The 26,250-nt window shown below is 35.1% G+C and overlaps 1 protein-coding gene and 1 non-coding gene across 4 annotated transcripts in view; both read right to left on the reverse strand.

Annotated features, from left to right (window-relative positions):
• AGMO (alkylglycerol monooxygenase) overlaps nt 1-26,250 on the reverse strand; it is a 291,203-nt gene that overhangs the window by 120,752 nt on the left and 144,201 nt on the right. For 2 of the 3 annotated variants that reach the window (XM_037056257.1, XM_037056255.1), the window contains 4 exons: nt 25,273-25,407; nt 23,846-23,962; nt 15,203-15,285; nt 8,861-8,966 (listed from right to left, as the gene is read on the reverse strand). In XM_037056257.1, coding sequence (XP_036912152.1) covers nt 8,861-8,966; nt 15,203-15,285; nt 23,846-23,962; nt 25,273-25,407 — 441 coding nt within the window. Of the gene's footprint in view, nt 1-8,842; nt 8,967-15,202; nt 15,286-23,845; nt 23,963-25,272; nt 25,408-26,250 lie in introns of all 3 variants that reach the window. The other variant, XM_037056256.1, reaches the window with a different exon arrangement.
• Nucleotides 9,564-9,696, reverse strand: LOC118993786 (U11 spliceosomal RNA). Its single transcript, XR_005067941.1, has one exon. It is a non-coding gene; the product is annotated as a U11 spliceosomal RNA (small nuclear RNA).

A 26,250-nucleotide genomic window follows, 5' to 3' on the forward strand; every position in this document is an offset into this window, starting at 1 on the left:
TTCCCCTTAGAGCCTTGGCCTAATCTATGGAATCCTGTCCACCCACGGATCTTAACCTGTTTTAGCGATTCTTAAATGCAATGCAAAAAAGAAAAAAGAAAAGTTAGAACTGGCATGTGTTTAATTCCTTGCGTGCTGACAAGGCTTTATATCACAAAGCTGTGCTTGCTTTCCTTCGGGGGATATATTTCAAACGCAGCGGGCCATCTTGTTAGTGCTCGTAGAGTGTCCGGTGCTCAGGTCATAAATCACAGCACAGCGCATGGCACACTCAGGCAAGAGGAGAGGCCCTTTGTTATTTCAAATGTAGGGCAGGTGATTACAAAAATGGGCAGGGTCTCTTTCTCTCTCTCTCTCTCTCTTTTTAATGCCAAGCAGAAAACCTAGGTGATGTGGAAATAATTTCTTATGAGTAAAGGATGTTTACCTTAAGCTGCCGCTTGTATTTCACCAGACTGCCCCTGGTCTATTGTACCCACAAATAAGTCAGGAGAAAGGACAGCAGAGAAAAATGTGAGGGACATGAGTCCACAGGACAGAAACTGGGTCGGTGCTCAGAAATGGGCCATGCAGAAAACTAGCCTTCTAACATTCCTGAGTTTCTATTTTTACCCAAACAATATAATTAATAGAGATCATATCTGTTTTTGAATGCACTCAAAATTCCCGTTTGCAATGGTGAACTAAATTCAACATGTTTGCTCTTCTGGTTAATCTACTCTTGGCAAGGATTCACTTCCTGTTTTCCAACAAGAAAAGTCAAACCAGCAAAAAGGCCAGACAAAGTAAATGAAACAAAAACTAAACTGAAAGAAATGCACTGAAAATACCTTTTTTGGAAAAGCTCAATTATTAATGTAAAATTCTCCTTGAGACACCTACGTTTTGATGATTTCAGTGTAAGTGATCAGAAATACATAAAATACATGTTCCTCACAATACACATAATATTAAAATGGGGGGGAAGCACTTGATGGTGGATAACTCTTTGAAGCTAAAGTATTTTGCAAAGTAAGTGGACTTGATGGATGTCTGTGTGAGGACTTTTCAAATAAGGGCCTAAGGGAGAAGGGATGGGTAGGCAAGAATATAAGATATGTTTATATCTCTTAATCTTCTTAAACTATCTTAATAAAAAGTGTGTCATATAGAAAACTATCATGAATGAATATTTTCTAGTATGCAGATTCATACTAGAAAAATCGCACACAAGGGCCAATTTTCTGAGTTTCAGAAAATTTAATGCAATAACTTACAATCTACTGTGTAAAAACCAGTGTCTTTCTTTAAAAAAAATGACGGTAATAAAGCAACTCTATATTTTAATATAGCTTTACTTTGTTTACTAAGTATTTTGTTGCTTGTAGAAAGTAATTATTTTTAGAAGAATCACAGGAAACGGGCAGTATTTTTTAAAGAGTGGGCCTAATGTAAGTCACCCCAAGTAGGTTTTTTCACCCCCTACTTAATCTACTTAATTACACATAGGAGGTCTGTGCACAGGACTCAGAACAGAGTGAACGTTTATTAATTATATGTGATGATAAACCTTGAAAAAGTTATATCTTTAGATTCCAACAATGCAAGGATGGTAAGAAAGAGTAAAAGAATAAAAATGTCTTAAGGAAAATTTTCAGTGATCCTTAACTTGAGTTAGAAATAAAGGAAGAAGTGTAATAAAGTTCTATTGTATGAACACATAAAAATTCTCAAAGGGAATTTGCTAAAAACTTTAATTTTTGTGTATGTTATGCTATTGCAAGAATTTTTCATTTTTGGCTGAAAATAAAAATCTCATCTGCCCTAAAAACTTTCTTGTACAGGCCACATGTCAGTTCCTTTCAAAGTTCTTAATTTATAGCCTACAAGAGGGTTTACAATCTGGTACTATGATCTGGTGGGGGAAGTGACTTATATTCATCTATTTGATACATGGCTGATGCACAGATAAATGACTACTATTTGAATTGTCCAGTAGAAGATTCATATGTACTCAGGAATACAGTGTCATGGGTATAGGATAATTTCAATACATTTTAGCAGTTTTGATATGCTAATGAAGTAGATTCTGAACTAATTTTAAACTTGAGTATGATCCCTACTAAAGGATAGGGGAACCTGATTTATGTATTTAAAATTCAAATTGTTTATAAACCTTGCTAGAAAAGTGTGACAAAGTACAGACTTTCTAAATGCAACAAAAGAAAATAACCAAATAGAAAAATGGGTAAATGAGACAAAAAAAATGATGACCCACTTTACTAGTAAACAGGAAAATGGTAATTAGAAATAGAATGAGATTTTTTTCCAATTTTTTTATTTAATTATTTTTCAAGTACAGTTTTCTGTCTATTACTCCCATCCCATCCCACCCCCCATCCTCCCCCCTCCCTCCCATTTCCAGCAACATTTTTACTGATATGTCCCCTAGAGCAAGGACTATAAAGGAAAGAATAAACAAATGGGATCTCATCAGAATGAGATATTATTTACTCCCAGAGGAACAAAGTTAAGAAACCTGACAGCTCTGACTTTGGTGAGGAAATTTATACTCTGATAGTAGGTTTTACAACTTGTAACACAACCTGGTATTCTTTTAAGGAGGTCAGCATTTCCTACAACCCAGCAATTCTGCACTGAGTGGCATAATCTGGGAATACTCTATATAGGCCATGTGCACTAGAAGATTTGTGTGTAGATTTTCATAGAAGCACTGTGAAAGTAGAAGCTAGAAACAAACACTAAAGGATGGATATTTTGATATAGTCATACAATGAAATATTTTACTGTAAGGAAAATGAATAGACTACAATTACGTGCAAAAAAGAATATATTTTAGAAACAAAACATTCAATACATTACAAGAAGCTGCAGGAAACTATAGTATGACACCATTTTACTTGCACTAAAATTCTTAAAAAATGAATCCAACATTGCTTAGTGAAAAATGCATGTACATATGAAAAAACTTGACTTTGCTTAGAAAAAAGCATGGATATGATAAGAATAAAGTACAAAAGAATGGTTCTATCTGTAGAAGTATGAAAAGGATGAGAATCACATGAGTAGCAAGCAGATCACACAGTGTAAATAATACTTTGCTGGTATTGTAATATTATGGTATTTTTAAAAATATTTTATTTATTTTTAAAGAGAGAAGGGAGGGAGAATGAGGGAGAGAAACTTCCATGTGTGGTTGCTTCTCGTGTGCCCCCTACCGAGGATCTGGCCTGCAACCCAGGCATGTTTCCTAGACTGGGAATTGAACCGGTGCAATTCGGTTTGCAGGCCAGCACGCAATCCATTGAGCCACATCAGCCAGGGCATAATGCTATAGTTTTAATATGGTGTTTTTTATTGCATTATGTTTTAGAGATACTTTATGTAATTGCTTATACAACAAGTACTACATGCTGAAATATAATTATGAGTTGATAAGAGGAAAAGCATTACTTAAAACTAATATAACTACTACTCATAAAATATTGTGCAATTGATCAATATATTTGATGTATGAATAATATTGAACTACATTAGTCAAAACTACTGTATACTATAAATATTCAGAGGTCAGTGTATATGTGTTTGTTTTATTTTCCCCCTGAATCCATAACTATGTTTATGGCAGATTAGCATATATTTCCTTAAGAAGTTGCGTCCACTCTCTTCCTTACATTAATTAATTACGTAGCCAGAAGTACAGGGGTGTCAAACTCAGTTTCACTGGGGGCCACATAAGCCTCATGGTTGCCTTCAAAGGACCAAATGTAATTTTAGGACTATAAATGTGACTACTCCTTAATTGTTTGTGAGTTGAAATTATATTCGGCCCTTTGAAGGCAACCACGACGACGCAGGTGTGGCCCCCTGCGAAAATGAATTTGACACCCCTGGTTTAAACAAATCATCCAAGAGAGCTTCAGACAAATGTGTCTACACTGTGTATTATATATGAGGTCTGTCCAGAAGGTATCCAGCCATATAATAACAAAAATAAAGACATTTATTAAAGAAGATACAAGATATAATTACCACGTACATAGGACAATGATGACTTGGTCCCCTTTAAAGTAGGCACCTTGGGACCTCACACAGTTCTCCCATCGGCTGCATTGGCGTATTTTCCTGAATCTCATCAAAGGCCTGAAATCTCTTCCCTTTCAAAGGTGATTTTAGTTCTTGGAAAAGCCAGAAGTCTAAAGGCACCAAATCTGGGCTGTAGAGGGGCTGAGTCACCTCAGTGATTTGGTATTTCCCTGTCCAGCCCAGCTGACCCTTGGCGGCCTAGAGCTCTGTGAGCGAGCCCAGGCGAGAGCAGCAGTAAAATCCTCACAGAATTGTAAAAAACAGTGAGTAATTATTTTAAGCCATTAAGTTTTGTGGTGGTTTGTTATATGAACACAGATAACTTAATCCCCAAAGAAGGCTGAATTTTACCAAAAAAGAAAGAAGGAAGAATTTATGAAAACACAAAGCTACATGAAAGACAAATATCATATGATCTCACCTTTAACAGGAACCTAAACAACAAAACAAACGAACAAGCAACATATAACCAAAGACACTGAAATAGAGAACAGGCTGACCGTGACCAGCGGGGAGAGGGGAGGGAATTTAGGGGAATTTCAGGGGAAGAGGGGTAGGGTTTACAGGAACAATTATAGGGGGAGTAGAAATGAGAGGGAGGTGGGGAGAGATGGGTGGGTGGGCTGGGATGGGAGTAAAAGACAGAAAACTGTACTTGAACGACAATTAAAATTTAAAAAATAAATAAACCCCACAAAGCTGCAAAGAACAGCTGAATCTTCCCTTGCTTTCCAGTTAGTGTATTTTGGCCAACTATTTAAATAACAAGGGGCATCTGAATATGCATGCCTTGTTATTTGAAAGTTAATAAATATTTAATTTAGCATTCTTTGTATGGGGAACAGGTGCTGTCGGTGCTCCTTTGATAGCAACTAAACAAAGAAATGTGTCCAAGAGTCTGTGCCATATCCTATTGGCTGGAAACAAGTCACAGGTCTTATCCACAACCTAGGGGTGAGAATTTTCCAGGCCAGTTATACAGACCGATAGTCATAAACAGCAGTGACCACGGGCCACTCTAGTTTCTGTCTGTCACCGTTGGAAAGGGGACAGCCTATAATTCAGTCAAATATTTATATACACATATATTTATATGTGTGTATATGTTTATTTGATAACAATAAGTACTATGGTAAAAATATCCGAAGTGTGAAGGAGGCAAAACTGGAAAACAACAATAACATTAATGAAAGCAGTACCTAGGGAAGGCTGGTGACATTTCAGTTAAGACCTGCTGTGAGAGCAAAAACCACGTGGATTACTGGGAAAAAGCAGTCAAAGGCAAAATGAAGTGCAAAGGTACTGATGCAGGTGTATAAACATGTTCCTAGCAAAGTACATGTCTGAAATTGACTAAGCAAGAGGAAGGTAGTAGAAAATGTGTTCAGAGCAGTAATGGGGGTTAAAACAAGATTATCCTTGATGCGCCTGGCTTAATTGGGTAAAAACCCTTACAGGAGGGACTGAGACCTCCCAGAAGCCCTCCTGGCTGGCTTGATGAACTAAGGGGCCCTGTTGAGGAAGCGGGGTGGGGACCTGCAGGCAGCCTCCAGGGCCCCAAACAAGCTGGGGACAAAAGTCCTACAGCTGCAGGGAAATGAATTCTGTCCACAACCTGAGTGAGCTAGGAAGTGGCTCTTTCCGGAGTTGAGCCTCCAAGTGAGAACGTAATCTGGCCAATCCCTTAAAGGCAGCCTTTTGAGAACGGAACAGAGCATCAGCCAGAAACGTGCGTGACCTTGCTCTGTTTTTGCTGGAGCAGCCATTCAGTAGGTGTTGAATAAGCATGCCTCCTCCACTCCTCCCCCCACGCCCCGCAAAAAAGCGAGGCAAGTTGGTTCTAACTTCACTGAGTTCTTATCTATCTGACCTTAGGACCCACATTTTGGGCTGTTGTTACTAGTTCGTCTCATCACTTAACCAGTCTGTGGTCAGCCCTGCTTCTGGACCTTGCACCGTATCGTCCGTTCGTAAAGTGCTCTCTGCCCTCTGCTCCGCCTGTCCACGTTTCACCCACAGAACAACGCCTCCAACCTCCCAGATAGAGAAGAGTCACAGGGCTGATGCTGCCATTACATACAACACTGATTTACAAAAGAAAGGGGACTAATGATTTCAGTGATGTTGATGCTGATGACAGCTCCAAAGAAAAACGAGGAGAACATCGTGTCCGTATAGTTTTATGACTCCCAGTCGGTCAGCTCTGATTCACATTGAAAGAGTTAATGAGGTCATTGATTAAGTGGTTATACTCCTTGTGCAGGGCAAAGAACAATTTTATGAAAATTATTATAAGTAGCAGTGATTTACATAAAGTTCTAAGAAATAAAAATGTGAAGGAGATACAAATTGGAAGTTCACAATTAAGAGATAAAAATTGGAAACTGGTTGTAACTTAAAAAATGTTGAACACTAAAAAGAATTGGAAGAAAAGGCGGCTTCGTAGATTTAAATGCTAATACTTGCTCACTCACTGTTGACCACAAGGTTTTTAACTGCTGGTCAGAGAAGACTTGTTCATTTTTAACCATGGAAATCCAGTGGTTAATAATAATTTCAATAGTATTAATGGCAGTAATAATTGTACTATAAACAGTGAGAGCAATTAAAATGGATCGAGTATTTCTTATGTTCTACTGTTTGTGCTTTTTAAAATTTTTCCAAAGACCATGTGAAGTAGATACTATTGTTACACCATTTTAAGGGAAAGTTTTAGTGGTGAATCACAGGCAATGTCTGGTCTTGAATAATTGGCCATGGGCTGGAACATGAACCATAGCAGGTTCCAGAAAGGGTTGGTGAGCAGCCTGAAAGATTTTTGCCCCGGTGTCTTCCATTCCTTGAATTGTAAACCAAAGATAATTCAGAGGTAAGCCACTCAAACCATTAGTCTTTTAAGAATATTGTGTGGTTAAGTTGATATGACGTTTTTATTTTAAGCTCTTCATATTTTTAAGATGCTTTTGCTGCATCGTATTTGTGTTTTTCACCTGAAACTCTTGAGGGAGAGCAGTGTAGCCATCATGGCATGGGACGGATGCTGCTGGATGATTAAGAGCGATGCCATCAGACTGCCTGAGTTTGTGTTCTGACTTGTTCACTTATCAGCTATGTTAATCCAAACAAGCTATTGAACCTGGCTGGAACTCAAGTTTCTCATTATAAAAATAATAGTAATAGTAACCACATCATGAGTTACATTGATATGAGGATTTAATGGAATAATAAAAATAAGGTATTGAGAGCATAGTAAAAGCTCGATGTGTATCAGCTCTCATTAAACCTATTTTACACATGATCAGCTAGAGGCACAGAGTCCCATGTCATAGAGTGAGCGTCCAACGAATAATTCATAATATTGACTTTCAGTTCAACATTTTTTCTCCCCCACACCCTCCACTCTCCATACTTGATATCTGGAACCCTAAGCAAGTCACAGAATTAGTACAAAGGATCTTTAAGTAATGTTAATGAAAGCTGACAGTTATTGAGTCCCGTGTGTTAACCACCATGTTAAATCTTTTAAATAGATTGTTATCATTTAAGCCTCAAAAATCTATTAGCCATTATTATCTCGTCTGTTTACAGACGAGGAAGGCAAAAGTTAAGACTATTTAAGGGATCAATGAACTGTACCAGGACACACAGTAAGTTCCTAAGTCAAAAATCAAATTTAGGTATTATGGTTTTAAAGCTCAAGATTTACCTATTGACTTTCACCTATATAATTTACTGACTATGAGTAAGTGGACAGTATTTCCCCACTAGATATTATCATATTCAAAAGTCAGACTCACTGGACTGCCTTCCACTAGCCCATCATCAAAGAATTCCAAATATAGTATGTTTCTATAAGCACACATTACTACATTTTTATACTAAGAATAACTTAAAGAAACATATTCTCCATGTGCTTTTAGAGCATTTAGGTGAACTTCCACAATAAACCTGCAAATAAATTCATTAAGTGAAATTATTTTGTGATACATTTAGAATGGCTTCCCTACTTTAGAGTGTGAAAATGCTGTTCTTCTGATTTCAAATTTTTTTTTGGTCATAAATACATATTTTTGAATTTCTTTAAGTATATATAACATTAGTGATGAAACTAAAGGTTTTTTAAACAGATGTTTAAGATCTCAAACAATAAATATATACCCAAATGTTCAGTGTAGTTCTTAAAATATAATAATTATCACATAAGATCAAATTAAAAGATATATACTTTTTTCAGCTTTAGAAAAGTCCAAATGAGTGAAGGGGGGAATGGGACAACTGTAATGGCATAATCAATAAAATGTATTTTTAAAAAAAGAAAAGTCCAAATGATACTAATGATTTTATTTCTATAGAATTACCACTTATATCATTATAATTCTGCAGAATTATGAGTATTTGACAAAATACCTTACAATTTTCACTTTAATCCTTAAAAGAAGAATCCCAAAGGGCAAACTCTCTTCCAAGAACTTTTCGTAAATCACATCTACTACTTGTTGAGAACCAACCATGGACCTGATTTCTTTATGAACATCATGCAATGTAACTTGTCCAACAACTGTGTGAGGTTAGCCGTATCGATTCCATTCAGAAAAAGAGGTTCCACACCATTAACTTACTTGACGTGACACAGTTAAATTTTGGTAATAAGTGAACAGGTAAAAGTTTCCCATAGGGACTAGTCACAAAATAGACAAAAACACTGGTGAGTGAATGAATGAAATATGCAATAGATATGCAACCCTGCTGTAAGCACCTAAAACAAATGTCTTACCTCAAAAACGAAGGACAGCGAAGGGATGAGAGGCTTCAGGTGACCAAACCTACACAGCACCAGGAACACCAAGCAACGGGAAGTTTCCACAGCAGCTGCCTTAGGTCTGAAATCAGTGTCAGTAACATGCATTAGCTTTACATCTGTTTTTATGTGTTAACATGTGATAATACAGTAACACACATTTCTTTTAATTTTTCAAGAAATACATAGTTTTTTTTAACATATCAGAGGAACATGGGCCTCTGAAACTGTTTGAAAATAGATATCAGACTAAAAAAAAAGCCAAAACCAAACCTACAAAAGAAATAAAATGCATCTTTTAAAGAAATCCTGTTCTTTATACATGAATTACTTAGTTTGAGCATGATGAAGTGAGGGTGAAGCATACTCTCAACTAATAAATAAAATGATAGACAGCCTAATTTGGGGATTTAAAGTAAGTGATACTTCCCTCACTCAATACCTTTATCTTTATACTTCATTCACTTAAAAAGTGACTTGTTAGGAGGGCTGGTATAGTCAAGTACTCTAAAATCATGAGCAGTCAAATTCTGAAACACTGAGAATATAAAATCTGTGTGGTTGTGCCTAATTTGATAGGGAGCATAAATATAGACCTTTGTTAATTATTTTTCTATGAATATTTTCTACATATATAACCTGTAAAATATATGAAACATATCTTTTTTTTTAGAACGTCAAGGGCACCGGGACGAACAACCACTAGCTGCCCAGGTACCAAAAAATTATGCTTCCAAAATGTCTTGATGTCGATTCCGCACATAGAGCATCAAGCTGCCCTACATGTGCCACTCACAACAGAAGCCCGTTTCTCTCTGAAATGTGTCTTTATATATTTGAAACTGAGTTGAGTGTAACACACAGTTAAGCATTTATTGATTGCCTTGTAATGGTAGTAATAAAGAGCTAGTTCACTTTGCAGCTTCCAATAACTTCATATGATAGTCATCTAACACTTGGAAAATTAATCCTTTTTGTAAAACACAAGTGAATGTTATAATGAAAATATTCTTGTATTAATGTCATTATAAGTAGATTTATTTTAGAAGATAGACATAGAGAAAAAAGTGGAAAAATCTAAAGTAGTATATTTTTAATGTAAAACTTTCTTCTGCTGTTTATGATGACTCATTACTTCTGTAAAATTGAATATAATAACATTTTAGTAAAAAAAAGTACACACTTTTAAATGCAGTAGAAACAGGATAATAGTTTATAATTTGTTTGCATTCAAGTAATGTGATGAATTTTTATGAAAAAATTAAGAAAGCTTTCCTCTTATAAAGTAATACTATATTTTATTATAATAAATTATTTTTAAAAGGATACCTGGGTAATTTTCAATTTAAAAAACAAAATAAGATTACTATTTTAAAACAGAGTTTTTGTTAATTTTCTTACATGTTTTACCTTTCAAACCGTCATATTATGAAATGAAACATACATATGGAGAGGTGCACCAAACAAAAATATACACCTTGGTGATTTTCAACAAATAAGCAACCATGTAACTACCTCCCAATATCAATACCCAGAAGGTACCTCTTAACTCCTCAGTATTCTCACCCCACTGCCTCAGCAAAGATCAGTTCCCCAACCTTAATGGTAATCATACCCTGTCTTGGTCTTTTAAAAAAATTAACTACTTTAGCATGCATTAATTTCTAAAAATTCATCTGTAGTTTTATCTTTTTCTTACTTTTTATAAATGGGATGGTACTGCGTGCACTATTTTGTACCTAGCATCCGTCACTCCATGTTGTTGGTGAGCTGGATCTGTGATGCTGCACGGAGCAGGGCTTCACTCTTTCCCTCCCGTGTAGTATACTACTGTGTGGATGCACGGTATGCATGCATCCCATCCATTCACCTCGTGAAGAACATTTGGCGTTGGCCATATTCATTTACTATAAACCATATTGTCTACACATTTTCTTACATGCCTTTAGGTATAGTTTAGTATATAGCTAGGATGGAAAGACTGGGTTACTGGGTTAACATATGCCAAATATATGTTAAATTTATGGTAGAAAAATTATCGGGTTTTCAAATTAACTATTACAACGTAAATGCCTTTCTTCAGTGTGTGAGCATTCTAACAGGTAATATTATCAATTCTTTTAAGAAGTAGCAAAGAACTAAGTATAAGTTCTTTGCTACATCTAAAATTTGCCAACAGAGTCTCCTTACTTGGTTTTATTTTTTACTGTCTCCGTGAAAGTGAATTTTTGAAAAACCAACTTTCTTAATATTATTATAGTCTAATTTCACCAATTTTATCTTTATAATTAGGAATTGTTGTATACCATTAAGATATTTTTACACACTCCAAGGTTGCAGACATGCAATACTAGGCTATCTGCTGGAACCTATACTGGTTTTCCTCTCACTTTTCAATCTGTAAGTTCTTGACCCCAGAACCAATTTTTATGGTGAGAAATATCTGTCAAGTTTATTTTTCTTACCCCCATGTAGAAATCCAAATTTTCCAAGACCATTTATTAAAAAGCCAGCCTTTTCCCATAGCTCCGCAGGGATGCTTTCATCACAAATGAAGTTGAAAGAGCATAAACCCTTTTCTAGGTTTTCTCTTTGAATTTTTGCACTGATAAAACATTTCTAATTCCTGTAGCTTTATAATAAATCTTGATAGCAAGTTATGAAACTCCTGCCATTTTTTAAAACTGTGTTGGCTATTATGGAGCTATTTACATATATTTTAGGAAGAGCTTGTCAAATTCTAGGGAGAAAACTTTCAAAACTTTAATTCAGATTGCTTGAACATGTAAGTCAATTTGCTAAGTATTGTAATCTTTACAATATTTAGGCACTCCAATTTATGGATACAGTTATCTCTCCATTTACTTACTTCTTTATATATTTTTCACAATATTTCTAAAGTCTTGTGGTGTTTTAAAAGGGATTTTGTACTTACTTTTTTAGGATTGTGTTTCCTTGGTATTTGATATATTTGATGCTATTACTTATACAGTCATGTGCCCCATAACGGCATGTCAGTCAACGTGTAGGATGGTGGTTCCATAAAATTATAATGGAGTTGAAAATCTCTTCTTGCATAGTGAGCCCTGGCCCTTGTAAAAGTTGCAGTGCAGTGAGGTGCTGTTCCCTGCTGGTATTAGTCTATCAATAGAAAAGCTGTGGGCTAGAAATGCCTGAGGGTGCCCACTGCTTCTGGGGAGCTTCTGACAGACATCTACCTTTTTGAAATCAACATTGCATCTGAATGGACCCTGGAGATTCTTACTTTGCACAACACCCTTCAGCAATAATCATTAGGAACCTTTGACTTACAGACAGGTACCAGAGTGTATGAGGTGCAGGAGGAGGTCTTGCTTGGGCAGAGAGAGAAAGGGATAGATGCAGAGTCACAGAGACACTAAGGGAGAGAAGGGGGAGCATGGGGCATGGGGGAGGAAGGAAAAGGGGGGAGAGAGAGACAGACAGACATGAGCCTAAGATTCTTCTACTTTTTATCGGGGTCCAGGGTGGGGTCCCAGGGTTTCATGGGCTCACTCCTTTTGGATGAGTTTAAAGTGTGGTAAGAGAAAAAACAAGTAGCCAAATGGTCAATTATTCAAATCAACCAGCATCTCTGAAACAAAGGAGCCTCAGTGAGGGGTGGCTCCTTGGCTCTTTATCTAGCAGGATATAGGGGTCAAGGTGATTACTACAGATAACCTGCCTTGAAGTGAATGCCTCAACATTAACAGCTGAACTGGACCTGAACTTTCTCCAGACAAAAGGAAAAATCAACTATCAAGGCTTATACTACACTTAATTAGTCACCTGTTTGTGGTCAGGGGGTGTAAACAAACCTACTATGCTGCCAGTCTTATAAAAGCATAGCACATACAATTACAGTAACAGAATAAACCACCTAGGTTGGTGTAAGTCCACTCTGTGATGTTCCCACAAGGACAAAATCACTCAGAATATATCTTTCTCAGAATACCTTTCTCAGAATATATCTCACTACCAGTTCCAAGGCAGTTTAGACTTTTAAATAATTATATACAGTAAGAATAATTGGACATTATTGTGCTAAAATTGATAGCTTTTTTATTTGGTCTTTTATCTGTATTCATAGACACAAAATAAATCTTCACAAGAAAATGAAACTAGGGAAATGCAAATTGAAACCAATGAGTTACAACCTCATACCTGTTAGAATAGCTGTTATCAACAAGATAAGTGATGAATATTGGATAGGTTGTGGAGAAAAAGGAACCCTCATTCACTGCTGGTGGGAATGTAGACTGGTACAGGCACTATGGAAAACAGTATGGGTGTTTCTCATAAAATTAAGAATAGAGTTACCATTACCATATGAACCAGAAATCCCTCTTCTTATTGGGTATCTAAAAACCTCAAAATCTTAGGCTCATGTCTGTCTGTCTCTCTCTCCCCCCTTTTCCTTCCTCCCCCATGCCCCATGCTCCCCCTTCTCTCCCTTAGTGTCTCTGTGACTCTGCATCTATCCCTTTCTCTCTCTGCCCAAGCAAGACCTCCTCCTGCACCTCATACACTCTGGTACCTGTCTGTAAGTCAAAGGTTCCAAAAACCTCAAAAACATTTATTCAAAAGATATGTGCATCCTTATGTTTATTGCAGCAGTATTTATTATGGCCTAGACATGGAAACAACAAAGTGCCCTTTGGTGGAGGAATGGATAAAGAAGATGTGCTACCATGGACTACTACTCAGCCATAGAGAAGATGCCATTTGTGACAACACAGCTGGACGCTGAGAACATTTTGCTAAGTGAAATGAGTCAGGCAGAAAGAGCTAAGAACCATATTATTTCACTAATATGTGTGAATAAAACTGAAACTCATAGACGCAGACAACAGTATGGTAGTTACCAGAGGGAAGGGGGATCAAGGGGATAGTAAAAGAGTAAAGGGGGCCAAGTATATGGTGACTGAAGATGATTTGACTTTGGGTGGTGGGCAGATACTGCAATATACAGATCATGTATCATAGAAATGCACACTTGAAACCTATATGATCTTATTAACCAATGCCACCTCAATAATCAAAATAAAAAATTAAAGATCATTAGTAAACCTACATAGTTCTTTCAATAAAACCTATAACTTGAAGAAAAAATGCAAACTATATAATTGCTATTGGCTGATTGCTAATTCTTTGAAGTATATGCAAAAAATAGAATTGTGATTTTTAATATGTGATTCTGATTCAGCGGATGTGAGTAATTATTTCAGGTTGACTTGAGACTCATTTTTCCATTTTCTCATTCTAAGGCTTAGTATTTATGTACTTTACTTCTAGTGTAGAAAAGTATGGATATAGAGCCAAACAAAATGAATGATAAAATAAACACCATTTTTAAAGCATTGAAGGAAACAGGTTTAAAATTCTATACATTGTTTACACATGACTACATGAAATGTGTCGGCTGCATCGTTCTTTACCAAATGTTTATAGAGAATGCATATTATAAACAGTTTCATTAACTAGAAAGATTCATGTGGACCTGGATCTTGCTGAAACTCCAAAATATTTTGCTGTTCCAGAACATCCATTAGGCTATCCTTGGAAAAGTGGCATGCATTCAATATAAATTAAATATGTGTTTACTGGACTGTTCTATTTGGGTTTGTGTTTTGTTCTATCTTTTACTGTCTGTCTGACTTTCTTAATCTGTAAATGGGATTTATAGTAATTATGATCTCAGAACATTGTTGTAAGCATTAATAATACTCCATGGTACATAATAATATATAAATGTTGATATTAGTATTAATAATTGATAAGTATTGAACTATTATATTTAAATATATATTGATGCCAAAAAAGTAATTTAAAATTGTTCAATGTCTTTTATGGCTAGGTTAGTATTTAAAACAGGATTTCTTAAATAAAATTCTGTGGGAGGGTAAAGGACATAAACTTTAAATATACACATGTTCAGACATATTATTAACTATGCAATGGCAAAAGAAAAATACTCAAAATATGTCTTAGATTTTATTAAGTACTCAGAGTTATGGTCTAGGTTTTGCCAAATTAATCATTCTATTTATAGATTTTTAAAGTAAACTTGAAAATCCTAACTTTCATTTAAAAGATTTAGATTTAACATGGACCCTCAATATAAAATCAGATATACTGCTACTATGTTTCATTTAAAATAAAGGTGTGAGGTTATGGTTTCAAATTTATTCTTTTCAATAACAAATGTTGGGTGAATAACTTATATGTAATATAAGTTTTATATATATTTTAAAAACTATATTATAAAATTATATAAAGTGAAAGAATTTCACATCTTACCTTTGATCGAGAAGCAATCCAATGGAGGTCAAGGTCAGGATAATGAAGCAAACCCTCAGAAGAAGAGTGAACTGTGACAGCGCCTGTCAGACAAATACACAGACCTGTTGGTTTAGGAAGGTTACCAAGGGGCATTCGAAGGAAAGCTGACATGAAGAACAGCCCAAATTACATTTTACATGACACTATGTTGTCACTGACATTTTTCAAGGAGGTTGACGTTTTCAAAAAGAGGACATTTTGATTTCCTTATGCCATTTATTTATCTTATTGGACACTTGTAGAATGAAGTAGACAATTCACAATGATATTTTACTGACTGTTTTTTTCCTAAAATTTTCCTTGCAAGTCTGACTTTGACAATTCTCTGAAGTCCCTCTGCTCCCATGTACATAGAAGCCACTTAGATCCGTGTGAACAAACACCACATTCCACTAGCTATTTTAATGTGGCCAATGCTTCGTGGTTTCAAACACAGAGCTGTCTTTAACTAAAAAAATATTTAAAGGAGAGTACTTATGAGTGCAAACACATATATGAATGAGCTTTCACACACATTCATGTTCGATGAAATCTATATGCTTATATGCAGTATCAAAGGCATTACCTTTTGAATTATAGTAATAGTAGTTTTGTCATAATTATAAAGAAATTAATTGTGCATCTTGTTTTCATGTCAAAATAATAATAGTGTTTCATTTGGTTTATTTACATGTCATACCATCCACTGCTGGTATATATTTCAGAAAAACATTGCTGACCTAAAGTGCTAAAATGAAATTATTCTTTAATTTAATCTTTGGGTGTTTATAAATCTTTATGATTAAGAAAATGAAGGCCATAGCCATAGAAAGTTTTATCAAGCAAAGGATTCTTTTTCCTCATCTAAAGTCACCATAACAATTCTGAGGAGTTGGGTAGCCCTAACTTTCAAGGGGTTTCCAGGGTAGGAGTCCCCATCCAGATCTGTATGCCTGGAGAACTTGACCTGTGTGCATTTTTCTTTAAGAAGATGGAGGAAAAAAACACTCAGGAAGTGACGTTAACTGTACAGAAGCTCTAGAATTACATGTGTAACATAGTGTTGCTTAAACAAAAGATGAACTTTGCTCACAAATGTAAAGAAGAAAGCCTTTTTCTTCTTGAAAGGGGATATGACCCTCTCACCATTCTGTGGAAAAACTTTGGTGATCAGTGTGACTACTTTTCATATTTCCCTACCTGCTAAATTTCACAACAGAACTATCAGCCCCATATACTATGGCCTAAAATAATTATATGTGTCTATATGAAAGTTATTGATAATTTGATAATATTTTCCATGATTTTATTTTAAGGATGAAGGAAAAAAGGTATGGATTTTGCTATTATAAGAAGGTGGTTTATTTTTAAGAGTTTCTCTAAAAGATGCCTGAGAAGGAGTACTAAAGTCATTATTTGGATTCAAAATGCTCAGATTCCCAAACATCCTTAAAATGAGGTCAGAATGATCTAACACTTAAACCTTTGCAACATCTGAGAAGGGAGCAGGTTGGGTTTGCAGGGACACCTGCCGGGCTGCCTCATCACCCCTAAGACTGGGGGGTGTCGCCTTCCAGATGTCTTGAGCTACTGGGTTAGTGATGCTGAAACCTAATATTTGAAGACACTTCCCAGTATTACTACATAGACACAGGAACAGAACCCTAGGTGATATCATAATGCAATTTGTAATTCTATGTGGCTCTTAAGAATCTATCTTGAAATAAGGTCTTGCTCTTTAAACATTTTGTCAGTATTGACTACACTAATTTTTCTAAATTTTCAAAACACCCTAGGTGGTTATTATTGAAGCATTTAAAAATATGATTTGAATGAAGTTTTTAGAATTCAAACAAGAAGAAAACAAAATAAATATTTCACAGGTAAAAACATATCAGTTAAAATGTATAATGAATATATAGTTCAAAGCATTGAATTAATATGGAATTTGTGCATTTGTACAAAATTTTGTGAGAAATAAAAGTGAAAAAAACTTTAACTGAATACTTAGAGAATACTTATGTTACAATGATATTTTAAGCTATGATTATACTGTTGAAAAAAGAATGTACACCCAGCATGATAGAGAAGCAAGAGCCGCTTTATACTCCCACTTGAAAACAAAAACAAAACCAGAACATAATAATATACCTGAAATGATTTTTTTCAAGACATTGGATACAAGGCAATAGAGGTCAGTGATTCCCAGAAAATGAGATATTAATGACATGACCCTACTATTGCACCATCTTAATACCTTGAGAGAGTTTCTAGGCTGCAACTCAGGGGGCACCAGGAGAAATATAAGCCATATACCTTTCAGTTTTTTTTCCAAAATAAAGAAAAAGGAGACATTAAAAGACAATATCAGAGAGACAAACTTCCTTTTTATGAGGAAATATGCTTTTAATAAAGAAATATGACTTCCAGAAACACTACATTTAGATTTGGAGTTTCCAAAGCTGAAATAAAATATCTAACTTTTACATATTTTTGAGAAATCAAAATGAGATCATAATTTAAATTGTAAGCATTTTAGGGTTGATTATATTTGTTTTACGATAACTTCTTATAATTTATCATTCATCGATTAGAGAGAGAGAGAGGAAGGGGGAGAGAGAGAGACATTGATTTGCTGTTCCACTTACTTACATATTCATTGGTTGATTCTTGTATGTATTCTTGTATTCTTGTATTCTTGTACTCTTATACCAGGGATCAAGCCACAACCTTGGCATATTGGCATGGTGCTCTGAGCAGCTGAACTCTAACCAAGTGGGCATGCATGACACTGACCATATTTGGGAATAATACTAATAGCATTAGAGATGCATTTAATTACACAATTAATATTTCATTATTTGGTGGGTATGGAATTTTTAATGTTCACTTTCCTACTTTAATATTTTTCAATATAGTGGAAAAACTATAGTTTTCATTGGAACTAACAACGATCAATTTTCTGTATTCCAGCAGTCTATGCTTATTAGTAAGGTAACTTGTGCTAATATTCTTTATTTTACATTTATTACATTTACTTTGTGGCTTTAAGTTATAATTGATACTCATTTTGGCTCACATTTCATTTTTTTCACATTACTTCAGTTACATCTAAAACCTTGAGGAAATTAAATTAAATCCCCATAGGCTACACTGGAAGAAAACAGTATACAGAGGATATTGACTTGAGACATTTCACATAGGACCTAAAGTAGATTGAATTTGTTCAACTGACACTTCCTGTTATGAGAGTACAACTAAATACATTGATTTTTTTCAAAGGTCTGTTAAAATAAGTCAACATGAAACATTCGTTACAAAATTTCAGTGCCCATAATGTTTTACAGAGTACAACATCCAGGGGAACTTAAAACTATAAAACTCTGTGTCCAAATTCATATTGTATATTCTCAGATGCCTCGTTAACTTGAAATATATCATCAAATAATCTGGTTAAAGCATATCTGCAGTCCCTTTGTTACACATTCTATTATAAGACTCTGTTAAATATCCAGACGGCTCTGAGTGTGTCTGTCATTTAAGAGGATAGCATTGCCTCTACTATTTCACTTGGGAAACATATTTTCATTTCAAATGTGTATTCATGATATCACCCCATGAAGTGGACCTTGGCAGCTAAGAAACTGATTTCCCAAGCATTACTAAACCAAGATCAACATAAAAGTCTGTGGTTCGTATCACTAAACCAAACATTATATATTTAAATGTATGCATTGCATGCTTCAGAAAGAAAGGAATGTGCCTTTTACACCTTTGTGGTGGCCATCAAATTGCTTTTTTGACTTCCAAAGGTATTTATACAAAACTCGAACACATAAAACAAGTGAGTATTCATCTACTCTGGTATATGCATAAACAGAAAGAGCTGTGGGACCACAGCATGTACCCAATTACAAGTTAGCTACAACTTTTCTCTGTGATTATTGGCCACAGCAAATATGAAAAAAAATATTGCTGTTGGATTTTAATGTCTTCATATGCCTTCAAACATCCCCGAGACTAGAAAGGCACTATAGAATTGTGCAAATAAGCAATCTTTTTTCCCAGTTGCACAGCATGTTTTTAGCAAAGAAAAATACGTGTGGGAAACAAGCAAATGCATCTTTTCAAAATGCATTTGTGTCAGGAATGAAGCTGTCTCCAACTCTGATTTCAGTTTGGAAAGGATTTCAGCAGTTGGTATTCCTCTTTGTCAATATATCGACATGAGTTTCTCATATGGTTTTGACTACAGATGAAAAAATCCTGTGAAAACCATGCTATACATTACGTATTTTAATATACATAGTGTCTGGCTACATTTTTATCCAGGAAGCACTCACACTGGCATAGACATTTGAATCTCTTGGTGGACTTAGTATTAAGGGTCTTTATTTCAAAATCAAAATAGGTAAATTTCTATTTTTTTTCTACAATTTAGTATAATTTATTTCGGGATTTTATTTAGTACAACTAATATAAACCAATAAACCAAATTGCACTTGACCTTGGTTGGTATCTCAAGCACTAGATACAGGGGTGTGCAAAAGCGGGTTAATAATAATAGTAAGTAATACAATAATTAAAATGATAAATAATAATACAAGAATAAACTGTGTTTGATGTACTCCCAACTACTTTCAGCCACCTCTGTATTTGGATGCAGATGATCCTGCTCTTCTTCTGGTTTCATTCAACTATCTAAACTCTGTGATATATATATATATATATATATCCCCTATAATTTGGGTGAACAAATGAAGATAACAAAGTAATCAGTGATGGGTTGATTATGTAATACTTAAAGAGATGATTATGAGGCCTTAAGTTAAGCAATGAATAATTCTAAACATTAGGGTAGTTTCATAGCTACATGTGTGCTATTAAGAGTAATGTAGTTCATGCTGCTTTTAAGAAAGCTTTGCTCCCAAAATAAATTCTTGGGTTCAAATTTCATCTCTTCTGAAGCTAAAGGCAAAGGAACAGGCTACATTGTGGAGTTGCTTTTATTAGTTGTAGCAAATGTATGAAAGAGCCAACAAACAGTAAGTCCGTATATTTCCTACCATTACATTCTCAAGACACTGGTATCCTGCAGGGCAGCATATACGTTGGTGTTTTGTAAGTGTTTAAAGAATGTTTTCTGAAAACAAGTTCGAATCACATATTTATAAATGAGAATGATTTCTGTAGTTCTAACATTTATTTTTGCCTACTCAAATATATTTCCTTTTCTCTATTTATTGGCACCTCAATTTTTCTCCCAAACCATCCTCTCTCTCCTCTCAAACAATGAGGATCGTATGGAGCTGGCCCCGTCTTCCCATTCCCAGACTGAGTGGTCTGCGATCCAGGTTTGAACACACTGCTTGGTTCAGTGACATCCAGGTAAACCAAGCCTTAACATCAGACTCCAGTCGAAAACTTCCGCTTCTGGAGTCCTTTGTGAGGCAGTACTTCAAACTAGAGCTCCTGATAGCCAGCCTGCTACCAGGATGGCTGAAAATCGGTGGGAAAATCTGCATTTTGAGAAAAGCATAGCTGTAAGAAAGAAAGAGAAGATTCCTGCTGGCATTGTTTTGCTCGCTGGACGCAGTACTGCCTGAAGAAGAGAAACGCCAGACTCTTCAGCTCTGTGAGTTAATAAATCCACTCGGGGTTGAATTTCTGTCACATGAACCAAGAAGTCCCGCCTAACACACTCAGTATCCTACTTAAGGAAACATTTCTCAGATAATTTTACAGGGTTGATATCTTAAAATTATTAAAAATAAACACACAGAGCTATTTTTCTGTATATATTATTTATAAATTTCTATTACTTATGGGGTTTTCATGGATAGACTGATATCTATCAATAGCAGAGACTTATTCTTTGAAAAAGAAAATTTATCTTGCCTGGATTCGCTGCCCACTAATCACATTTGTATTCATTTATATTTTTCTAGGTTCTTATATCTTTTTTTAAGGTTTCTCATAGTATTATTTATGTCATATATTTTGATCTCATTGTCTTTCAGCATTGAATAATGGGAACACTTTTTTGCCTCTGTCTTTTAATGCAATAATTCTCTCTTCATTTGTCTTTAAACTGCTATTTAAGTCATTGACCTCCTCATGTCTGGTGTACTTTTGTGACCTACAACTTTAATTTGATTATTTCTAAATGTGCCTCATCATTTTTTGTTTTTTTCTTGTTTCTTGATTTTCTATAATTTTTAATTTCTTCAACTTCTTCAAACATTTAATTTGCTAAATTTATTCCTCAATTGATTTCATTTCCAAGAACTGTTGTATTTTCAGGTTTAATTACGCTGTTCTTTTGTTTCTAGAAATGCATTGTCATGTTGGCTTTTTTGTAACATGATTCTGTGCTTTATATCTGACTTCATAATCAGTAAGACCATCTGTGGGAACATGGTGAGACCTGGCTTTAATGGATGGCTCTGAGCGTGAACTGAACATGGGTCTTCTAAACCCATGAAACCTCCTCTGAGATTCCTTTAAACTGTGTTCTTAGTATTAGGCTTATAAATCAATGGTTAGGTAAATCTTTGACTCATATCTGAATGAGGGCTGGTTTGTAGTTAAAAATTCTCAGGAAAGACCTTTTAAAAAATTCTACCTTTTCAAAGCTAAGTTGACGATAAGCAAGTTTCTTTTCCATTATTCTTTTTCTTCCTTACCCCATCCCATAAATTTCTTTTTGGTTTCAATTGTTTCATTTGAAGTTCTTTATCTGAATTCTCAACTATGTAGGTACTTGGCTTTGTCTGGTCACTTAAGGTCTCAACCAACGGAGACTGCCCAATGCCTTGGGACAGCTGTCAGGATTAGCCCTGTTTCCTAATTGGATTATATTCCCTCAGCAGTTTTAGTTTCTAAGAAGTACCTCAATTTTTTGCCAGCTCATCTATGCAATGCATCTGAACAAGCTTTGTGAAATATATTTTATCCACAATAGCAGTTGCTCTGTACACCTTAAAAAGAAATACACATTTCTAAACCACCATCTTATAGTTTTGGGTTGGCCAAAAATCTTCTTTGTTTTTTTCATATGATAGCTCTATTAGCATTTAGTTGTCTTTAACTTGATTCAGAATTATTTTATTAAATTGTATTGTGACAGCTGTCCTATCAGTATGCGCTTTTTTAAAAACTTATTAAAATTGGTGAATTTTTGTGTAGCCATTTTCATATTGAAGATGGAAGAAAATATGCAACATTCCCAGCATATTATACTTTATTATTTCAAAAAGGTAAAAATGCGACTGAAAGGCAAAAAAAGGTCTGTGCGGTGTATAGAGGGGGTGTGGTGAATGCTCACACGTATCAAAATTGGTTCGGGAAGTTTTGTGCTGGAGGCTTCTCCCTGGACAAGGCTCCAGGGTTGCACAGACCAGTTGCAGTTGATGGCGATTAAACCAAGACATTAATTGAGAACAATCAATCCACGTTATACCACACAGGAGACAGCCGGCATACTCAAAATGTCCAAATCAATAGTATTGGTGAAAATGAAAAACATGTCTTCTGTTTTACAGAAAAAAACATCGACTTTTTGGCTACCCATTAAAGAGAAGCCCCTACATTTATTTAAAGTATAACTAATTTATTCAAAGAGAGCTACTAGGTGAGCCATCAAAATTCCTCATTTGGTGAGATTATTTTATGAGGTACTTGTTTTCTTAGTAACAGTCAAAAACACTGATTTTTTTTAGTCTATGTGACCCCCCCATTCAATTTCACCTACTTCCAAACTAGGTACCTCATTATAATTTATGTACCTCTTTGAACTATTATAAATCCTTTTTGGAAGAAAATAATATAAATATAGAAGACCAAACATGTATTTAAAATATATATTTTAATCATTTTACAATGTGCTATGCATTTTTATGTGCATTATGTTACTTTTATTTTCTCAAAAGTATATGCAGTATTCTTATGTGGTTAAATAAGTAAATAAATACCTCCCAGGTGGTAATGCCTGAATTACAATCCTGACTCTAAACCCTGGGCCATAGCTCTAGCTATTCCAAACATTCTGACTGCTTAAACAAAGCATATGAAGTCTACCCTATGTTGAAACTTTCTAAAGTCAAAGTAATCAGGGTATTTTCTAATTGACGGTATGCTGAAATTAATACAAAGTATTTTTCCCAAACAGTTAATTCTAAATTCTAAAGTACTTTTTTTATATTTGTTAGCAAATTTATTTGTGGCAAATTATTTGCTATTTACCATTTAGATCAATAGTATATTATTTGGCATTCTACACCGAAACACTATGGATATAATTAATTTACATTCAATAGTCTAGAATTCATTTATCTTTTTAAAAATATTTTTTTATTTATTTTTAGAGAAGGGAAGGGAGGGAGAAAGAGAGGGAGAGAAACATCAATGTGTGGTTGCCTCTCACACCCGCTACTGGACACCTGGCCAGCAGCCCAGGCATGTGCCCTGACTGGGAATCGAACTGGCTGCCCCTTTGGTTCCCAGGCTGGCAGTGAATCCACTGAGCCATACCAGTCAGGGTTCATCTATCTGTTCTAATGTGACATATTTCATCAAGCAAAATTACAAGTGTTCACACTATTTAAACTGGGCAGCACTTACAGTTTTATCTGCAAAGGTGTCTTCATAAAATGCTAGCATCAGAGCAAACTGTAGAACTGCATATATCCTCAGTAGATGAGATGCTGATGATGAGTAGGGAATTTCTTTCCCTGTAACCTAGGAAGACAAGAAAAAAGCCTTTTGTTTATCTCACTCCCTGGCTTATTCCTCTCAGTGAAATTCAAACCAGCTAACCAGAAAATATGCAAAAATGAAAGGTTTTGCTATTTTTTTCCAAAATGATTCTAACATTCATTATTTGGACAGAAAAATATAAAAGCTATCAGATTTGTTTCTCGTTTCAAAAGCATTCTGATTCTGATTGGGTCTGCCATGTATAGAGCAAAGAGAGAATTGATTCAGTAATATGTAATGATGATAACATAACCAAAATGGACATAAAATATGCAATATGAAAATATAAATAGAAAATTATGCCCACGATTATATAGGGTGGGGCAAAAGTATGTTTAATAGTTGTTTGGATGGAAGATAATATAATAATTAATAAATAGAAATACAAGAATGGACTCTGTGCTTCATGTACTCACAACTCTAAAAGTACTTCTGCCCCACCCTGTACATGAAAGGATACTGAGAGAGAAAATGGAAGGTGACTTCAGGCAGTGGGGACATGTACATCCCTTAGGGAAATATTACTGTGTTAGAAACAACTTTCTCAAACCACCGATTTTCCCAGACACGCTACAGTTCTGTTTTTAGTGAATATTTAAGCAACAATATAACTTTAAAATATTCACTTTAGGTTATTACTTGAAAAAATATTAACTAGACCATAGTTAACTAAAAATTTTGGAACTGAAATAAGCAAAATATTTTCACCTATTATCAAGTTCGCTCTTATCACATAACTGACTTTGAACATACTAAATGTATTTGGGAGAGTTAAACATAGAAGTTTTCTTAACTGAATGAGAAAACATCCTTATTAGATCAGGATTTTTTGGAAAATAAAAATAAACCCATATAAAACATATTATTTTATTTTATTGAACTACTGCTTAAATTTTATGTTCATAGTTATCTTTAAAATCAACGGCAGAGCCACCTGTAAGACTCCCTCCATCTCTAGTGCTTTAGGGTTCTGGGACTAGGCTGCATGAGTTTCTGCACTCCGCAAATTCCACCAGCTGTGGGCTTGCGTGGATCTCAAACTCAGCCTCTGCAGCTCTGTCCCCTAAACCGTTATCCCTGGTGAGAAGCAGTGTGTATCTGGGTGAAGGCACCCCTCTGATTTTGCCCCTAAGTGGTGTCCACTCATTAAGTTATGTCCCACAAGGCTATGTCTGCCCGAGGGAACATCTTTCTCTAGATTTGTATTAAGTCAGCACTATAAACACGCTGGCTGTAGACCTGAAAATGTGAGACTAATCTTCACCATTATTGAACCCATGAACTCTACTTACCTCTGGGATTTCTTCATTCAGTCCAAGTCGTGGTTTACCAGGACCCCATCCTGGTCCTTTAAATATGACAGAAAACTTATTGAAGAACCCAGGTGTGGCCCAGAATGTAGTCCATATGTAAACTAAGTGGTGGAACTAGAAGAACAAAAATACAGTTTAAAATAAAAACCTCTTAACAGAAAATTAAGCACAATAAGTCATGTATTTCATTTTACTGTTTAATGAAATTTACATATTTTAAAAATATATAGGTCATGTATAATTTCATTCATGCTAATTAATGTGTAACAACATTACAAATTATAATTCATTCTATGAATTTATATACCTTTAAATTTAAATGTATTCTTGTTAATATTTCTGGAGCTCCACAAAACTATAATTCTGAAATTAAAAAACAGGTAAATTGTTTAGAATCTCTGCAATGTAAAAAAGTGAGTTAAGAATCTTTGCTTCCAATGGAATTAACTAGGAGACTGTGTACTTAATATTCATGTCTAATGACATATTTTTTGTTTGCTTATTTATTTTTAATCCTCACCTGAGGATACATTTTTTTAATTTTATATGGAAGAGAAAGGGAGGAAAGGAATGATGGAGGAAAGGAGGGAGGGAGAGGGAGAGAAACATTGATATAAGAGAAAGGCAACATCAATTGGTTGCCTCCTGTACATGCCCCAGTTGGGGAATGAACCCATAACTCAGGTATGTGCCCTGACCGGGAATTGAACCTGCAATCTTTTGTTGTACAGGATGGCACCCTAACCAACTGAACCACTTTACCAGGTGGGTAATGTTGTGTTTTCTAAAGTCTTGCTAAGTGGATATTAAGTTGGTCATGGAAACATAAAATATTGCATATATATCACATATTTGAAAAATAATCCTCTACTATAATTGAGTTATAGGCAAACGTCATATTAAGGAAACATACTGAAAGCTATTTCTGATAGTAGAGTTCTGCATATTAAATAGACT

This window comes from Sturnira hondurensis, unplaced genomic scaffold, assembly GCF_014824575.4.
Source record: "Sturnira hondurensis isolate 20B ecotype Veracruz unplaced genomic scaffold, ASM1482457v3 Scaffold0008897, whole genome shotgun sequence".
Lineage (NCBI taxonomy): Eukaryota > Metazoa > Chordata > Mammalia > Chiroptera > Phyllostomidae > Sturnira > Sturnira hondurensis.